Source organism: Haliotis rubra, unplaced genomic scaffold (genome assembly GCF_003918875.1).
Source record: "Haliotis rubra isolate DU_JTF1 unplaced genomic scaffold, ASM391887v1 Scf493, whole genome shotgun sequence".
NCBI lineage: Eukaryota > Metazoa > Mollusca > Gastropoda > Lepetellida > Haliotidae > Haliotis > Haliotis rubra.
The window spans coordinates 264401-281819 of record NW_025767183.1 but is presented as its reverse complement, the minus strand read 5'-3'; the positions used below and the strand labels follow the sequence as shown (position 1 = coordinate 281819).

At 40.8% G+C, this 17419-nt stretch overlaps 1 protein-coding gene across 7 annotated transcripts in view; it reads right to left on the bottom strand.

Annotated features, from left to right (window-relative positions):
* Positions 1-17419, bottom strand: part of LOC124291509 (septin-2B-like) — a 148500-nt gene that overhangs the window by 113267 nt on the left and 17814 nt on the right. Inside the window, exon 1 of one of the 7 annotated variants that reach the window (XM_046728497.1) lies at positions 1169-1999. The exons of 5 other annotated variants lie outside the window; for them this stretch is intronic. In XM_046728497.1, the coding sequence (XP_046584453.1) occupies positions 1169-1249 (81 nt within the window). In that variant the 5' untranslated portion in view covers positions 1250-1999. Of the gene's footprint in view, positions 1-1168; positions 2000-17419 lie in introns of those variants that run through there. One more of the 7 variants, XM_046728501.1, reaches the window with a different exon arrangement.

Below are 17419 nucleotides of genomic sequence, written 5' to 3'. Positions count from 1 at the left end.
TGGCACTGCTTTTCACCTGCCCCAAATGAGGTTTCTTAATGTTTCAATGAATAAGACAGTCACATGATCCTTTAAATAAACATAACACTAAACCTTGAACTAAGTGATCTGGAAATAACTAGCTGGTTGGCTTGGAAGTCACCTACGAGTACCCATGGTAATTGTTTCTGCACATATATTTTACCGGATCAGCTGGAGAAGGCAACAGTAGCGTGCTGCACACAAGCATCGAAGCTCATCTTGGAAACAAAACACCATGAATGAACCAGACTTAACCCAACTGAACAAACGTTTCCATGAAAGACTATTATTCTGTTCCTAGGTAACAACAAATGTCTACAGTAAAGCAGAAAAACAAACTTCATAATTAAATTCAGAAATTGGTTGGTAATAATATATTAGCGAAAATGCTCAATAAAAATAATAAAAATAATAACATGTTCAAGTATATAATATATCTTCAGTGAAAGCTTTCGAAATCTAAAATGCAGCAAAAGTAAGTGACGAAACATATTTCAAGAGCATGGATCAAAAGGTTCTTCAAGTTTCTTCAGTACATACATACTGTTAAGCCAAGCCTAAGCGTCTGATAACCAGATCACAACAGCAAACACATGGTTCAGGAATCCAGTGTTTACAGAGAACCTGGCATGTCTTGAACGGAATCCATACACGTAATTCATTTAAGATCTATTCAACAGGAAAACGGTATAATTCGGACTTTATCTTGTCAAAAACAGCTAACTTTGTATTTCCCCTCCTTCAGATCAAATATACGGCACATGTGTTAGCATATTAGTTTATCTACTCCTCTGTTGACTCAAGTAAGTTTAGAACAGGGCCACGACCCATACAGGATGACTTGTAAAAGAGTTGATGGACCGATAGACAGATAACATGTAATCCTTAAAAAACACATCCCATCTCATCAATTGCTAAAACGATGATTCATGTAGTATACCACTGAGAAGAAAAACAAATGAAACTTTCAAAACCAACATTAAATATTAAACCAATTTTCCAAATCAAAATGTCATACAAGGTTATGGGTTGTTTTTTCTGACAATGACTCATGGCAGTGATTAAGAAGAAAGGTGCAAGGACAGCATCACTGAATGAAACTGAAAAAGATAGATAAAAGAACACATTGAAGAAACATCAGACTTACAATTGGGCTTGTCATCAGCTTCCCAAAGGTCATTTCTCCAGGTTGAGCTTGGAGTTTACGTATCCTCTTAGAATTCTCCATACTGATTCCGGGCAGACGACACACACTGAATACTCTTTCATATACCTCAGCTAGAACATGTCAAAATGACAAACACCGCCCTTGTTTTTACGACCAGGCCATGTTGTTAATCCACGCAACAAAGACACGGCACCATCTATAGATATGATATTCTGTCACTGAGCAATGATGTCACTGCTTGAACTCTGAGGACCACAGGACAGAGGTGGCTATGCTGTAGCAGCTAACCGCTTGATAGCTTGACTAGCAGACGGAAGGAAGCAGACGGCAATGTTACTGCAGATAGGCTAGGCTAAGATGTGCACTCTCTCCTCAACCGGGTCAAGACTACCTCGCTTCCCAAAGCCCATCCATTCACGCATTTAATGAAGCCTTAGTCCTGTTTTCCTTGATAAGGAGCTAGGTGAAAACAGTGAAAGGGAATTCCAGGTCTGTTTAACCGAGCAGAAATAATTTGTCTCTGTCACAGCCTCATCTTAGAACAAGCAGCTGCCATGTATTAAAATCCAAATTTCCCCATCCGTTGAATTTCAAATTATAATTCAGATTCCTTCCCTGAGCGGTGCGCGGACACTGATGTACACAATAGAGCCGAGATGAGAGTGATCATACATCAGATTGGGTAATGGAACCCTCGTCAATTCTGCCCGGTTACCCGTGTGAGGCTGGGCTGTCTTATTGACTAGCCGGTGGTTGGAGAGGCGCGTGCTGGAAACAAAACTGAAGCAGTGTCTCGTCACCTAGTGTGTATATACAGGTTAGCGGTTGAGCGGGCAGTTGTCTCTTTGTATGTAAATCTTACGCTGTCTTCATTCACAATATGGGTTGACACACTGACATTTCACTCATCACGAAAACTTGACTTGAGTCAACACAATACATCACTCATGCATGACAGCTTAGGTATCTGAAGCCTCTTGTAAAATGTCAATCAAGTTATTTTTCATCACAACTAGGACAAAAAAACTGTCAAGATTCAAAACATTAACTAATCATAATTTCTTTGATGGGCATTTTAGAAGTTGAGTTGATGAAAAATAATGACAATTATTATGGATATACAACTTCTTTTATTCTGTGGAGGCGACATTTCGACATATTTCCATCACTTGCTTGACAACGACATTAGAACCTATGTCGAAAAGTCGCCTCCACAGAAAAAAAGAAGTTGTAAATCCATAATAATTGTCATTATTCTTAATCATAATTTGTTTTGTTGAAATAACTACAAATAATCTGTAAGTCTTACAATCAGAGGTGAAGCTGTTTCACAAATAATTGTAAAAGATCAAAGATTTTATTTGGAGCCAAATTCAAGCACACAAAGCATGCTAAGGTATGTGTGAAATGTGGACACTAATCCATTGGGATAATCTTGTTTCGTTTTTATTACAAGCGCCGAGACTATCCTTGCATGAACAAAGACAATAGCAGAGCCCCACACAAAGAAGGACCACTATGACATGAGCCAGACGACAAAATCAGTCTCCAGTTCATCACTCATTGCACAAACTTCACAAATCCATCTTCTAAATTGCCTTGGAAAAAAATCAGTAACCATAGCAATTTGAAGGTCATGTTGACTTGCAAAATCAGTACTGATGTGCTTTCTTAATTTTTGAAATTAAGATAATTCTTTTTTCCATTTTAAAATATTTAATTAGTTTTTTATGTTTACCTTAATTGGAAAGAAAATTTCACAATTTGTTGACAACAGCTCACAATGGACAAAGAAAACAGAATTTCATTACCTGTGAACAAAAATCTTTGGAGAATTTGATAAAAAATACACACACAAAATTGTTCAATTTCCATTAAATCATTTCCATGTATATAAATATTTGTAAATCTAAACAGCAAAATCCAAATATCACACCAAAATACCCCGGCATAATTCTCTACAAAACCCAACTTTTTCAGTGAAAAGATGAATAGGTATCTTTCACTTGATCCACAATAAACCAATCTCCCTGCAAGCAGACGTGAAGTTTCCTTTCCCTGACTGTGGCCCAACGAGTTTCAAGTAGCAAGTTTCCTGTGTTTCCCTTCCTTCCCAGATGGCGTTGTGTATACACTGAACCATGCACTTCATGCATAGCTTTCTACACACTCCTAGTCTTGTTGCCGAACACACGACATGGAACTACATCTGTCTGTTTCAACGTTTGCTCGGCTTACTGGAGTTGTACTTAGTGTGAAGGTCTAGTGGCCAAATTTGTCCCACAAGACAGCACCACCAAATCTCCTCACACATCACCTGGCTTCTGATACAGTCAAGTTTAAACATATTTTTTTTCCCAAATATAGATTCTGTCTCTTTTTCCCTGATGTCAGGTTTTCCTGAACCATCACCTGCTTCCAAAATGTTTTGCTTTCTATTTCATGTAACATTCTTAGGGTTACACACAGCCACTGGTCTTCCATTCAATATTAGTGAAAATGTAAAAGGATTACCTGCTTTCTACCCAAATCAAGTTGTGCTATCTCATCTCAAATGATGAAGGTGAAAGCATGTACTTTAAAACACTGGGTTCCTAAAAGCTGAAGAAGGTAGGCAAGAAGGTAGGTAAGGTTTTAAGGCAACCTTGGGCCTGAAAAGGCCCCTTTGACCAATAAATAGTGAGTTTAGTTTTACGACACTTTTAGCAATATTCCAGCAATATCACAGCAGGGGACACCAGAAATGGGCTTGACACATTGTACCCATGTGGGGTATCGAACCCAGGCCTTCTGAACCAGGCCTTCGGTGGCATGACGTACAAACGCTTTAACCACAAGGCTACCCCACCGTCCCACAGTGAACACAAGTGTGGGATATTATGGCATGTTCGGTATGTAAGTAGAGCGTGTATTCACCCTGCATGAACTTCATGCAACCTTCACATTGGCAAAATGCATCTTACATTTGAACTACAAAATTAAAACATTAAAACAGCGGCAAAGTCAAAGACACCTTGCTCTAAAAGTTGAATGAAACTTGTTATCGAATTTGGCTAAGAATTTTATCTGGTTGCAAAGCAGCTTGTTTACGTCACAGACGCGTATCTCCACACAGATTCATTGATACGGAAGATACAAGCAGCACTACATCACCCAGGTGTATTACAAGACCGTCTAGAAAAAACAGTTCCATGTTGATCTACCTGCAGACTTTCTCTACCGACAAAACACTGCCATAGTTGATGCAATAATATCTCACTCTGAGGAGGTATTAAATCAAGTTGAGTCTCTACAAGATATACACAGTAAACATGCTTAGACAACAACACTTACTCTCAGACACTGGAGTCGACTTACTGTAGTTGATGTAAAAAGCACCCTTTTCAAATATTCACTCAGACAGCAACACACTTACTCTCAGACGCTGGAGTCGACTTACTGTAGTTGATGTAAAAAGTACCCTTTTCAAATATTCACTCAGACAGCAACACACTTACTCTCAGACGCTGGAGTCAACTTATTGTAGTCGCTGTAAAAAGCACCCTGTTAAAATATTCGCTCAGACAACACCAACACTTACTCTCAGACGCTGGAGTCGACTTACTGTAATCGCTGTAAAAAGCACCCTGTTAAAATATTCGCTCAGACAACACCAACACTTACTCTCAGACGCTGGAGTCGACTTACTGTAATCGCTGATAAAAGCACCCTGTTAAAATATTCACTCACACAACAACACACTTACTCTCAGATGCTGGAGTCGACTTACTGTAGTCGATGTAAAAAGCACCCTGTTAAAATATTCACTCACACAACAACACACTTACTCTCAGATGCTGGAGTCGACTTACTGTAGTCGATGTAAAAAGCACCCTGTCACGGAAGGGCACACTAGAAATGGGCTTCACACATTGTACCCATGTGGGGAATTGAACCCAGGTCTTCAGCGTGACAAGTGAACACTTTAACCACTAGGCTGCAGCCACTACTTATGGGAAATGTGGAATATATCGTGTTCTTTGTGTGCATTATTCTTGTTATATAAAGGTGGCATAAAATAATCGAGTCTGGACCAGACAAGCCATTGATTGATATTATAATCACCCATGTCCACAGGTACGATGACGAAATCGACCCATCCATACAACCTGATCCACATAGTTCCTGCTGACCCTTGGGTTTGCTGAGGGCCTAACTTGGCCCACACAGGCTCCTCAACAAACATGCTTTGCTTTCAGTACCCATGTTCACAAGCCTTTAATACGTCAACTATGGTAGGCACACTTCGAATTTGCCATATCTGAAATACTGGAATCAACTCAAGCATGTCTCTAATCAAATCAAGCCTGATGCTGGTGAATGAATAGCTCATTTAACATGAGTTATGAATGAAAATCTACGGTTAATAAACAAAATATGCAACAGGAGGACAGGTCTGTGTAGTCTCGCTTGGAAATTTACATCACACTGATAAAAACTTGTAACATATAGGCATGAGAGCTTTCCACTTGAAAACATGAGTTATTATACATGTGGTTTGAATCTCAAGGTCCCATTATGAATGAAATGCAGATGTTATCGTTGAATATCACCACAATAATGACATTAAAAACAATAATAACAATTAGATGCTTGATTGGCATTTTAGTTCTCCGTTCATTAATTTTACCTGATGATGGGGCCGGAACAGGCCCCCAAAACACCGTAACAAAGAATGAAAAGAAGACGTAATCCAGAAAAAACTTTATGTTCACTGATAACAATGTTCTCCGGAAAGTTCTTGGTGGGTTCGACTAGGCAGCGTTTCCTGGGAGAAGTCCCATTCTCTGTCTGTGCTGCATGTAGAGGGGCAAGGGCCCTGAGCATGATGAGGTGAGGTGAGAGTGGGTTTAACGTCGTGCTTGAGAATATTTTGCTCATATGGCGACGTGCATGCGTGTGTATGTGTGTGCGGCTGTGTCCCACTGAGATACCATGCCGCAGTGAAGCATTAATACCCCACTCAGACACATTATACTGACTTCGAGCCGACCAGTCCTTGTTGTACCCATTAATGCCGAGCGCCAGGCAGGGACCAACAAGTACCATATTTTAACGTCTTTTGGTATGACGCGGTCGGGGATCGAACCCGCGACCTTCCGCTCTCCGGGCAGACGCTCTAGCCACTACACCACGGAGGCGGTCAGCAGCTGATGAGCCTTTCTAGCCTGGCTGTGCCCAGAACAACAATAACCTAACTGACTGTGCCTCTCTCTGCTGCAGTTTATTTGAATCTGTAAAGCAGAACAATACTGCAATTCCATACTCAAAGTATGATCAGTATGATCACTCTATTATAATTCTCATGTTGGTCAATAGTTCTATATTTCCTTCTCAGCTCCTTGGGGAGAATACAACAAAAGCTGTTTGTGTGGCACTTGAAGGTAAACAGTCACCTTGCTATGTCATTCTACACGGTACCCATTTACAAATATCAGAATAATGCAGTGTTGACTTAACCACTGGCCCACAGTCAGCAGGAATATCACATGATTTGTTTGTTTGTTGTTTAACGCCCCACTTGGCAATATGCCAGCTATATGGATCTTCACGGGTCAGCAGAAATATCACACAGATATGTGATATAAAGTGAATGGTCTGTGTCTGGGTGATACCCAAACTCTGTGTGCTATGTTTGTAATAATCAAACTGATATTCACAGCTGGAAATTCCCAGATACAGCTAAAATTTGCCGATTGCTCATCACATACAAATAAAGTACTGAAGAAGCTGCACTCAGAAAAAATACTTGACATGTTGATGAGACAGTAACAAGAATATTGGTCACAGGGCATGCTGAGTTTGAAGCTCGGTCCGTCTCACTTGTGGCTATGGCTTTGAACCATGTCCAAAACAAACACATGGGTCATGATTCTGTAAAACATGAATTTTCGAAGATGGTTTTCAAAATAAATCAACATCTGTATACCTTAACAGTGTTTCCAAAATGTCCATAGAGGTCGACATTGAGGGTCCAGCACACTATGTGCAAAAAAATCAAATAAGGTCTATAACCTTGAGTGAGTCAGTGAGGTTTTACTCTGCATTTAGCAATATTCCATCAGTATTATGGCTGGAGACACCAGAAATGGGCTTCACACATTGTTCACTTGTGGGCAAGGGAAACAAAGTCATCGCATTAACCACTAGGCTATCCCAAGGCACTGAACCCCACAACCCCTGCAAAATACAGACAGACAGACAGAAGTTTATTCGTAATATCGGCCTCATGGCCTATAATACAGTCACAAACTTTGGCAGTTTCTTGAAACAGTGGTCATAATTTGTATTGGGATCCTACTTTAAAAACATAATGTAAAAATAGTGCTGTGCCGTATATGACTTGGGGGTTTTTGGATTGCAAAATTGACGGCAGAGTGAGTGGGCCTTTGTAGACATTTTGTAATTGTTTGAAGTAACTGTCTCTGTACTGCTGATATTTGTCACATCGGAAGAGACCGCCTCCGTGGTGTAGTGGTTAGAGCGTCCGCCCGGAGTGCGGAAGGTCGCGGGTTCGATCCCCGACCGCGTCATACCAAAAGACGTTAAAATATGGTACTCGTTGGTCCCTGCCTGGCGCTCGGCATTAATGGGTACAACAAGGACTGGTCAGCTTGGAGTCAGTATAATGTGTCTGAGTGGGGTATTCATGCTTCACTGCGGCATGGTATCTCAGTGGGCTAGCACTATAAAACCAGCTTAAGTCTGGGCTAGTACAAGCAGCCGCACATACACATACACGAGCATGCACGTCGTCATATGAGCGAAATATTCTCAAGCACGACGTTAAACCCAATTCCACCACCACCACCACATCGGAAGAATACATGATTCTCAGTTTCTGTTTCTGCAGCATCACAGAATGAACACAAATAGTTCATACGTGGGGCATCCTCATTAAGTCTGCACATGTTCACTTTAAAATACATATTTTTGATGATGGTTTTCAAACTAAATCAACATATTCATCCCTTTATGATGTATGCAAAATGGAATCCTTTCATCCAAAGCAGTTTACTAGAAAAAAGAACTTTCCCCACTGAAATCAGACAGAGCTGACACCAATAATCCCCACTCCAATCCGTTGTGGAGATTATACAAATTTATCCCCCAGCTGGTAATAATGATCACTGGTCATCCCCCGTATCATGTCCAGTGAGAAATCAGTGAAAAGGAACTCACAATGCATAGCGACGTTTGTATGATGAAACACAGTCATCATTCTGCACCTATCACTTCCAGAGTCCATAACAACCCAGACTCTTGGCATCATTCCTGAATAATTTGTTTTACATGGACAATTGTAAGCCAATGTTACTTATCAGGAAATATTTTACAAGGCCCGGTTTCAGACAAGTGGTTAAAGTACCAGACTGCTCCAACATATATTTGTTGCTTGCTCGATTTTCAACAAGAAAATGTCTGATTTTCCTCGTAAAACCTTAAGACTTGCTAATCTCCATTCAAACACCTCTATCACAACTGCAAACCCTCATCCTGCTGGTGAGAGATTTATTTATTCACAGAACAACACAGCTGCCGTTTGAATATTCATCAAACGGAAACACACTTGTAAGGTTTCTAGAAAAATATTGACTCACACGTCAATCTCCTCGAATTCCTCCCAATTCCTACCTCGTACATACAGGTATCTGTCCTAATGGGGTCCCCTCGCACCCATAACAAATATTTGATCACCTCAAACTGGCAGTCGGGACTAAGATTATCTCTGATCACCTTGGCTTATTCAGGTTAAAGTTGGCGACACAAGTTTGAATATAGAGACCCCAAGGTGCTTTTTCAGCTGAGTCGGCTTTTGTGCATGAGATGCCAAAGGACTGACGATATAAACAACGGGAGTGTCTTCATACAAAGGAAGATGATGATGTTTAGAAGATGCTAATTCTCATAAAAAAAATTTGAAAAAACACAGAAACATCTGAATTCCTACAATTCTGGGAATCTGGCATCCTGGGAAATAAATCAGTTCTAAGACTCATCCATAGCTTTAGTGGAGAAAGATATTTAACACTGCAGTCCAGCAATATTCCAGCTTGGTCAATCAAGTTACGTCAACACCTAAACGTGAACAAGCTGCAGGTGATATGTAATCTTATCATGGAATCCCATAAGGTCATATTTTGTATTTTGTACGGAAGATACAACTGCCAAAGACATTCAAATTCTAATAACTGAGAAGTATCGGTACCCATCTGGACTGATCTTAGCACTTATAACTAGCTTTGTTCCACTGAACCAGCGATACACTCCCTAATCCTAATCAGTGGTACACTTGCTAATCCTAACCAGTGGTACGGATTTGAACCAGTGGTCTAAACAGCTGTAACAATCCCAACCAGTTGTACCCTTCCTAACCAGCGGTACCCATCCAGAGCAATATTCCAGTTAGTTTTAGTAAGGTATGATTTTTGCTGCTGAACTAAACATTGAAAAACAGCAAGTTGAAACTGACCAATTACTTTTGACTGGATCATCAAATCATCAGTTGGGATTTAACAACAAATACTCACAGAGATGACACTGTTGACAATATTCGTGGTTTCTTAAGGACACCGAAATATTTTTTCCAAATAAAACTGTGTTTGATACGAAGCCAGTGACACGGATACAGGAGACAAACACATGGAAGTAACAGTACGACCATGCACAGAAAACATTTTTTAATGACATTTAGGGGGATGTATTTTATGAAATTGGGTGTTAAGTTTTCACTTTAACAAAAATCACACCAATATGTTCATGGTAGCTAACTTGTTTTGTTCAGTATTAATCAAAAATAACTCTTTTTAAGTCCTATCATCTATCTACAATGCCCTCAGTTGTTTTAACCATTATCACAAAACCATCAGGACTCCTACATCAACACATGTGTGTATAACAAGACAATTATCTCCTACAACAAAGGTCACATGTCACCGTCAACAGGCACTGATTGTGCCAAGCCCTTCCAGGCCACACCCCCAACCATATTCCCGGCATGATATACGACCAGCGTATTAACCCCCAGTAACCCGTCCTTAATAGAAATGTTAAGCCTTACTGCCCTTGTTAGATTAAACAGCAATTTGTTTGTACTACTTTCAATGGTTCTGGGTGCAAGTCATGAACTCTGTCCTGTCCAGCTCTACGGAAGGTCATATCCATAGTGATGGAAGGATTAGGATATTTTCAAAAGATTAAGCATGGGATCCTTTTGTATCGCAGATAAAGGTTGTGATGAGGGGATGGATGTAGGTATTTGTTGTTGAATGATAAAATGGTGAACACAACAGGTACTTTGATAGATACACAATGACATATGGAAAGTGGTCAAATGTAAAATATGTCAACTTGGGATTCGAACTCAGACTGTCAGAATAAGGCATCTATTTGCCGGCAAACAATGCTCAGGGCTACAGATAAGGGCCGTACAGGCGTAATGTACGCCTCAAAATCAATTAAGTACGACATAATATAAGATTTTTAAGCATATCGTGTACGCACATAAATACCTTTGTACGTCTAACATTTAATTTCCGTGCGTATCGTGCAAATGGAAATCTATTTCGGATAAATACTTGTCAAGTTTCTTTTGCGAAAAACGATTTGACACGAGGAAACCCCGACAGTAGGAATCCCTAGCGTTGCCATGCAACGATATGCGTCACTATTTTTCGATTGGCTAAAAACTACACTGTTCCTATTTATATCCAGTCGGACCTGACATTTCGCGCATCCCACGGTCGCTCAGTTATTTCTCACGCGTCTTCAAATACAAATACATGGTTGGAAATAGTGATCGATGAATCGTCCAGACAAACCATATCACCAACTCGCTCACACAAAAACATGTCAGTACTCCATCAAAATTCTCAGTCCACCTCCACTTGCAATATGATGTGTAAGTACACTCGCACCCCCAAAAGTTATCTGAAGCCCTGAATGCTAGCAATCTAACCCACTCAGCCATAGTGGCTTCCATAAAAATTGAAGTCTGACAGCTGATAGGCATGATCACCTTGTGTACACCTCTGACAAGTGTAAAATGCCATGGCTCTCAAGGATGAATTTAATGCGCTGGCAATTATGTGTCTTACTCTGACAGTGTGGGTTTGAATCCCAATGTTACAATTATGACACCCTTATCTGATACATCTACATCAAATAAACATTTCATGTTTGTTTTAGACATATTTTATTTATTTAAAGCATACATCAGATCTGTTGTTGGATTGTGATCTATTAGGGAAACACTAACAACAGGTCATAACAGGTCAATCCCAAATTCAAACCAATGATCAATGGATCCTGCAAAGCAAAGGAATGTAACTCCGCAAAGTAACTGCAACACCTGAGACCACTTGGCCACGTCTGCCACCCCTATCTCACTCGTATTTTTCACAATCTCCCTTCCATCTGCATGTATCCAACTCAAACACTAAAGTAAGTTTTTATAATCACTAATTATCCCTGGGTAATTGTTGCTCTAGGAGTCAAGTCTCCCAGTGTTCAGGAAAGCCCTATACAGCTGCACACATATGGCCTCACCTCCAGACAAGGGCCCAGGGAACATGCACCGATGAGCAGCAAGCCATCTTATTAAAAAGGCCTGGAAATCAATAGCAGTCAGGCAACTGTACAATCAATACCAATTTCAGACATCTCTTCTGGCTTGACAAGGCAACTGCTGAACCCAGGCAGAAAGTCCCAAGGGGAATGTATTCATCCTTTGAAGTGTGAGTCTAAATGGCCCTCCCTTGACGACGTTAACAATTCCACTCCTCCATCGCAGATGTTACATAACATTACGAAATGCTGCAATGAAATATTGCAAAAACTAATGAATGAAGGTAGCTACATGAGTGTTATTACCTAAAAAGTGAGTGAGTGAGTGAGTGAGTTTGGTTTTACTCCACTTTTAGCAATATTCCAGCAATATCACGGCAGGGGACACCAGAAATGAGCTTCACACACCTAAAAAGTGCGTGCGTGCGTGCGTGAGTGACGGGTCAATTTTTTTTTTTAAAGTGACTTTAAGAAAGTAACTTGTCCTGACTAATTTTCCACTTGCCCTGATTTTATGACATAATTAAGATGATGTAATTAAGAAGAAATCAACATGGTATTGGATGTTAATGTTTACTGGACTATTTATTGAAAAGTGATAAATAGCAAAGAAAGATAACTCTACTTTATTATCATTGCGAATTTAATAGCTACATTTTGAGCAGATATGAAATTAAATCCAAGTTTATTCGCAGTTTGAAACCATAAGTGGAAATTTTCTAGTAGCCCACGGACAAGTAAGATACCATTTTTTGATTGCCCGAAATGAAAACTGACTTGTCCCGGACGTCGGGCGATGAGCTTTTTTGAACCCCTGTGTGAGAATGAGTGAGTGAGCCGGGTTTAACACAACCTGTAACAGTAATATCCCAGTGTGCTGGTTTCATCCAGAAAGCTTTCTCTGAAGAAAAAGATGTGAGTCTCCGGCGTTTACCACTTGGTGGAACCTAGCACTATGGATACGCTGCTGATGAAACAAGAAACTTAGATTCAAACCCATGACTTCGTGTTTCTAATGTGTTGCACTTGTTGGGCCACCAATTTCCCCACTTTGGAGAAAGAATCCCCAGAACTCAAAACAAATTCCAGGTGAATCATTGAAATGCTCAAGAAAGATTTCAAGAAACTTTATTGACGAGTTCATCCAGTAAATGGCCAGGAGGCCACTGCTTATTGAGACAACGCACTTATTGTAATGATAATGTGTAAATGCAACCAATCACACTGCTTCAAACACGACAGCACATACTGAGTGAGCAGACGCGATGATGGCTTCAACCTCATGCTTGTTAAACCAACTGGAAATAATTCATATCCTATCCCCCAATGTAACATATGAACTGCAACATAATATTGATCCCAACCTGAAATTTGTTTCATGTGAATTTCATACATCCAAGCACAAACTTACAAGACCCTTCACATGACTTCAACCCAATGCTAAAACTGACTGGAAATAATTCATATCCTATCACCCCCTGTAAAACACGAACCAGAAAATAATATTGATCTCAACCTGAAATTTCTCTTTCATGTGAATTTCATACATCCAGGCACCAACTTAGAAGATCCTTCACACGAGGCAAAAATCATTGTGAAATGGTCAAGAGTGTACTTCAAAGAAGCCAGCCATGAATGGGCAGATGATGAGCTGGCTCCTCTGGCTGATGAGTCTGGTTCCCGGCCAATGTTTGTGATAAGCAGCAGACAGGTAATCAATAGCTGGACACGCAACCAGACTGGACATCTGACCTAGCAGTGCAGAACAGGTCAACATGTCCTGCACACAATCGCAGGCTGATGTTAATATCATTTTGAAAATTGGTCATTGATTGGGGTTGGATCTGTTGTGCTTAGAACTGTCCGACCTGAGTTGCTGGATCAAATCAGAAATCATTTTTCAGTTTGGGAATCTTAGCATATGTCAAGCCGATTATAATAAGCTTCTATTATTTCCTCCAGGTTATAAAATACAATGTACACTGAGATTCGCTGGCTGCACTTGATTGCAAGGTTATTGGTTGGACAGTGCATGCATGGTGTATCACCTGTACCATACCCAAAGGATTATGCAGATGCATGTACATTTTAGGGCAGTGGGGTAGCCTAGTGGTTAAAGCTCTCGCTCATTATGCCGAAGATCCGGGTTCAATTCCCAACATGGGTACAATGTGTGAAGCCCATTTCTGGTGTCCCCTGCAAGAATAATGCTAAAAGTGGCGTAAAACTCACTCACTCACCCAGATGCACATGCATCTTTAACAGCTGGGGGAACAACCACACACGTCGTTCCCCCCAAGTGTTTGTGTACCTCTAGCTGCAAGAGGAACCACCATACCTCTAATACCCCAGTCTCCAATTACCTTACCCTAGAGATTTTGATAAACAGGGATACCCGCAACTGCTGGATGAATCATAGTCTATGTCGTTAACAAGCTGATAATATACACAATTAATGGGTTTTTCATTCTCACTAAAAATCAGATTATTTTCTGTTTCCTGTCTCCAAGGGAACACTCCTTCATTAACTATTTTATGACAAAATTGGGAGTTCTTGCCGAAGCTGGATGAGGATGGAGACTGCCTTCAATTCCATCACTCTCCATAAAAAAGGATATGGGGTCGGCCATATTCCTAGTTGGCACAGGCGCGAGTTTTGTACAGTCTACAGACAACGCAGGGATCAATAGTAATAATATTATTTGCAGGAACTTGAAATACCATTATCACACATCTCAGAGCTGGCTGCATACCACACTTAATGCATATTTCATTTCCACAAACTGTTCCAGAAGATGGAATGTCTACAGAGCCAGACAAAAGAATATCCACTGTTTTCGTTGCTAACATTACACAGGGTTCTGACCTCCGTTGGTGCAAGAACCATTAGTGCCCAAAACAACTATCTTGGGCATAAATTCATAAACATTCATGCAAACAAAGGCCATTTAGTTTTCAGCATTGACAATGGATGGTTTATTAGGACGATACACAAGAGAAGTTTGTTTCTGGAAAGGCTACATTTCAGAATCATCTTGTAGACATCGGCACGAAGGAAGCACAATTCACAACACTGGATACTACGACTGGCCAGTAATATCAGTCTACCAGCATATTGCAATACGTCTTTCAAACAGGGGCAGTGGGGTAGTCTAGTGGTTAAAGCGTTGGCTCGTCACGCCGAAGACCCGGGTTCGAATCCCCACATGAGTACAATGAGTGAAGCCCATTTCTGGTGTCCCCCCCCGTGATATTGCTGGAATATTGCTAAAAGCGGCGTAAAACCAAACTCAGTCAGTCAGTCTTTCAAAAGATATGCATGAGAATGATTTTTCTAAGAACCGGTATATCGAGTAATAAAAAGAATTAAGTTTTGACCTAATATAATGGTCTTAGAATCTACACAGACTTTCATCAACACTGAAGTTTTCCATTGTAAATAATTGACAAAACAGCATACTTTACATGCAATAAATTTTATAAGAAAGAAAATGCTATCCCTCAAAATCAAATCTAAATTTGAGATTTCTGTTATTACAACCATAACAGGCCTTGATCGAGCTGTGTCTATATATCTCTACAGGTTCAATTTCAGGCCCATGAACAACCGTCTTTCTGTCTATTGAGGTTAGGTGAAGCATGGTACTGTGTCTATTTGTCTATACAGGTTTAAGCCCAAGACTCAACTTTCTATCTTCAGGGATGCTGCATTACAGGATAAGGATTAAGAAATTGTCTATACAAGTTAGGGGCCCAGACAATCATGTGTCTGTCTATACAAGTTAGGGGCCAAGACAATCATGTGTCTGTCTATACAAGTTAGGGGCCAAGACAGTCATGTGTCTGTCTATACAAGTTAGGGGCCAAGACAGTCATGTGTCTGTCTATACAAGTTAGGGGCCAAGACAGTCATGTGTCTGTCTATACAAGTTAGGGACAGTCAAGACAGTCAAGTCATGTCTGTCTATACAAGTTAGGGGCCAAGACAGTCATGTGCCTGTCAACAAGACAGACAGTCATGTGTCTGTCTATACAAGTTAGGGGCCAAGACAGTCATGTGTCTGTCTATACAAGCTAGTGGCCAAGACAGTCATGTGCCTGTCTATACAAGCTAGTGGCCAAGACAGTCATGTGCCTGTCTATACAAGCTAAGTGGCCAAGACAGTCATGTGCCTGTCTATACAAGCTAGTGGCCAAGACAGTCATGTGCCTGTCTATACAAGCTAGGTGGCAAGACAGTCATGTGTCTGTCTATACAAGTTAGGGGCCAAGACAGTCATGTGTCTGTCTATACAAGTTAGTGGCCAAGACAGTCATGTGTCTGTCTATACAAGTTAGGGGCCAAGACAGTCATGTGCCTGTCTATACAAGCTAGAGGCAAAGAGAATCTTCTGTCTATACAAGTTAAGGGTAAAGACAATCCTGTGTCTATACAAGCTAGGCTAAGGTAAAGAGAGGCAAAGAGAATCTGTGTCTATACAAGCTAGAGGCAAAGAGAATCTTCTGTCTATACAAGTTAAGGGCCAAGACAATCCTGGGTCTATCCAAGTTAGGGGCCAAGACAGCCCAGTCTGTGCCAGTGTATTGGGTCAGACTGACCTGAGACTGACTATACAGGGGCCCAGACAGACAGTCCTTGCTGCTGACACTGTGGTGCCAATACTATCAGACATTGAGAAACACCATGCATGTCAGGCACCCATTCTGAGGTTGGTCAGGAGGGCCGACCTTTTCAAACCATAATGGCACTAGCGCCGAGCAGGTTCATGAATCTCATGTGTGTAATCGGGAAACACTGAAGAGGGTTCCTGTTTTGCTTGTCTTGAAATCTGGGGAGTATTGATCTGCCAAAACGTCTGACTGGCTGAATGTGACATGGCGAGCAAAAAAGGCGTCTCAGGAAATCACACATTGTAAAAGATTGTGTGAAAGTTTCCAGATCATTGCGTGACTTCAGCATATAACAGACACCTGATCACGACGGCGGCACGCATGGTTTCATTGCTTGTTCATTGTTTAAAGGTGCAATCAGCAACATTCCAGCTATACGACAGCGGTCTGTACATGCCGGTAATCAAGTCTGAATCAGACAATCCAGTGATTGACATGATGAGCATTGATCTAAGCAACTGGGATACAAAGACCTCCATCAATCAAATCGGCCACCCAATCCCATTTGTCGCCTCCAACGACAAGTATGGATTCCGGAAGACCAATTCTACTCCAGATATTCAGCTGTATTTGGTACCTGTATTTCGTTACAAATCTGTATTTACCCCTCTTACATCCATGAACACTAGTGAAGCCCATTTCTGGTGTCCCCCGCCGTGATATTGCTGGAATATTGCTAAAAGCGGCGTAAAACCATACTCACTCACTCACTCCATGAACACTACTGCAGAGAACAATGCATAAAAAGAAACTGTTAATTAGATGTACATCTCGCGGTTATTGGTTCACACGACAATTTACGCACTTGGGTTAACAAACCTGAAGCTACTACCTGAAACAACATTCGCTGAATCGAACCATATCTTTTTATGAATTCAATTTACAAAAATATTCCCTATCACTGAAATCAGAGATTCATGAGTGAGTGTGGTTTTACGCCGCTTTTAGCAATAT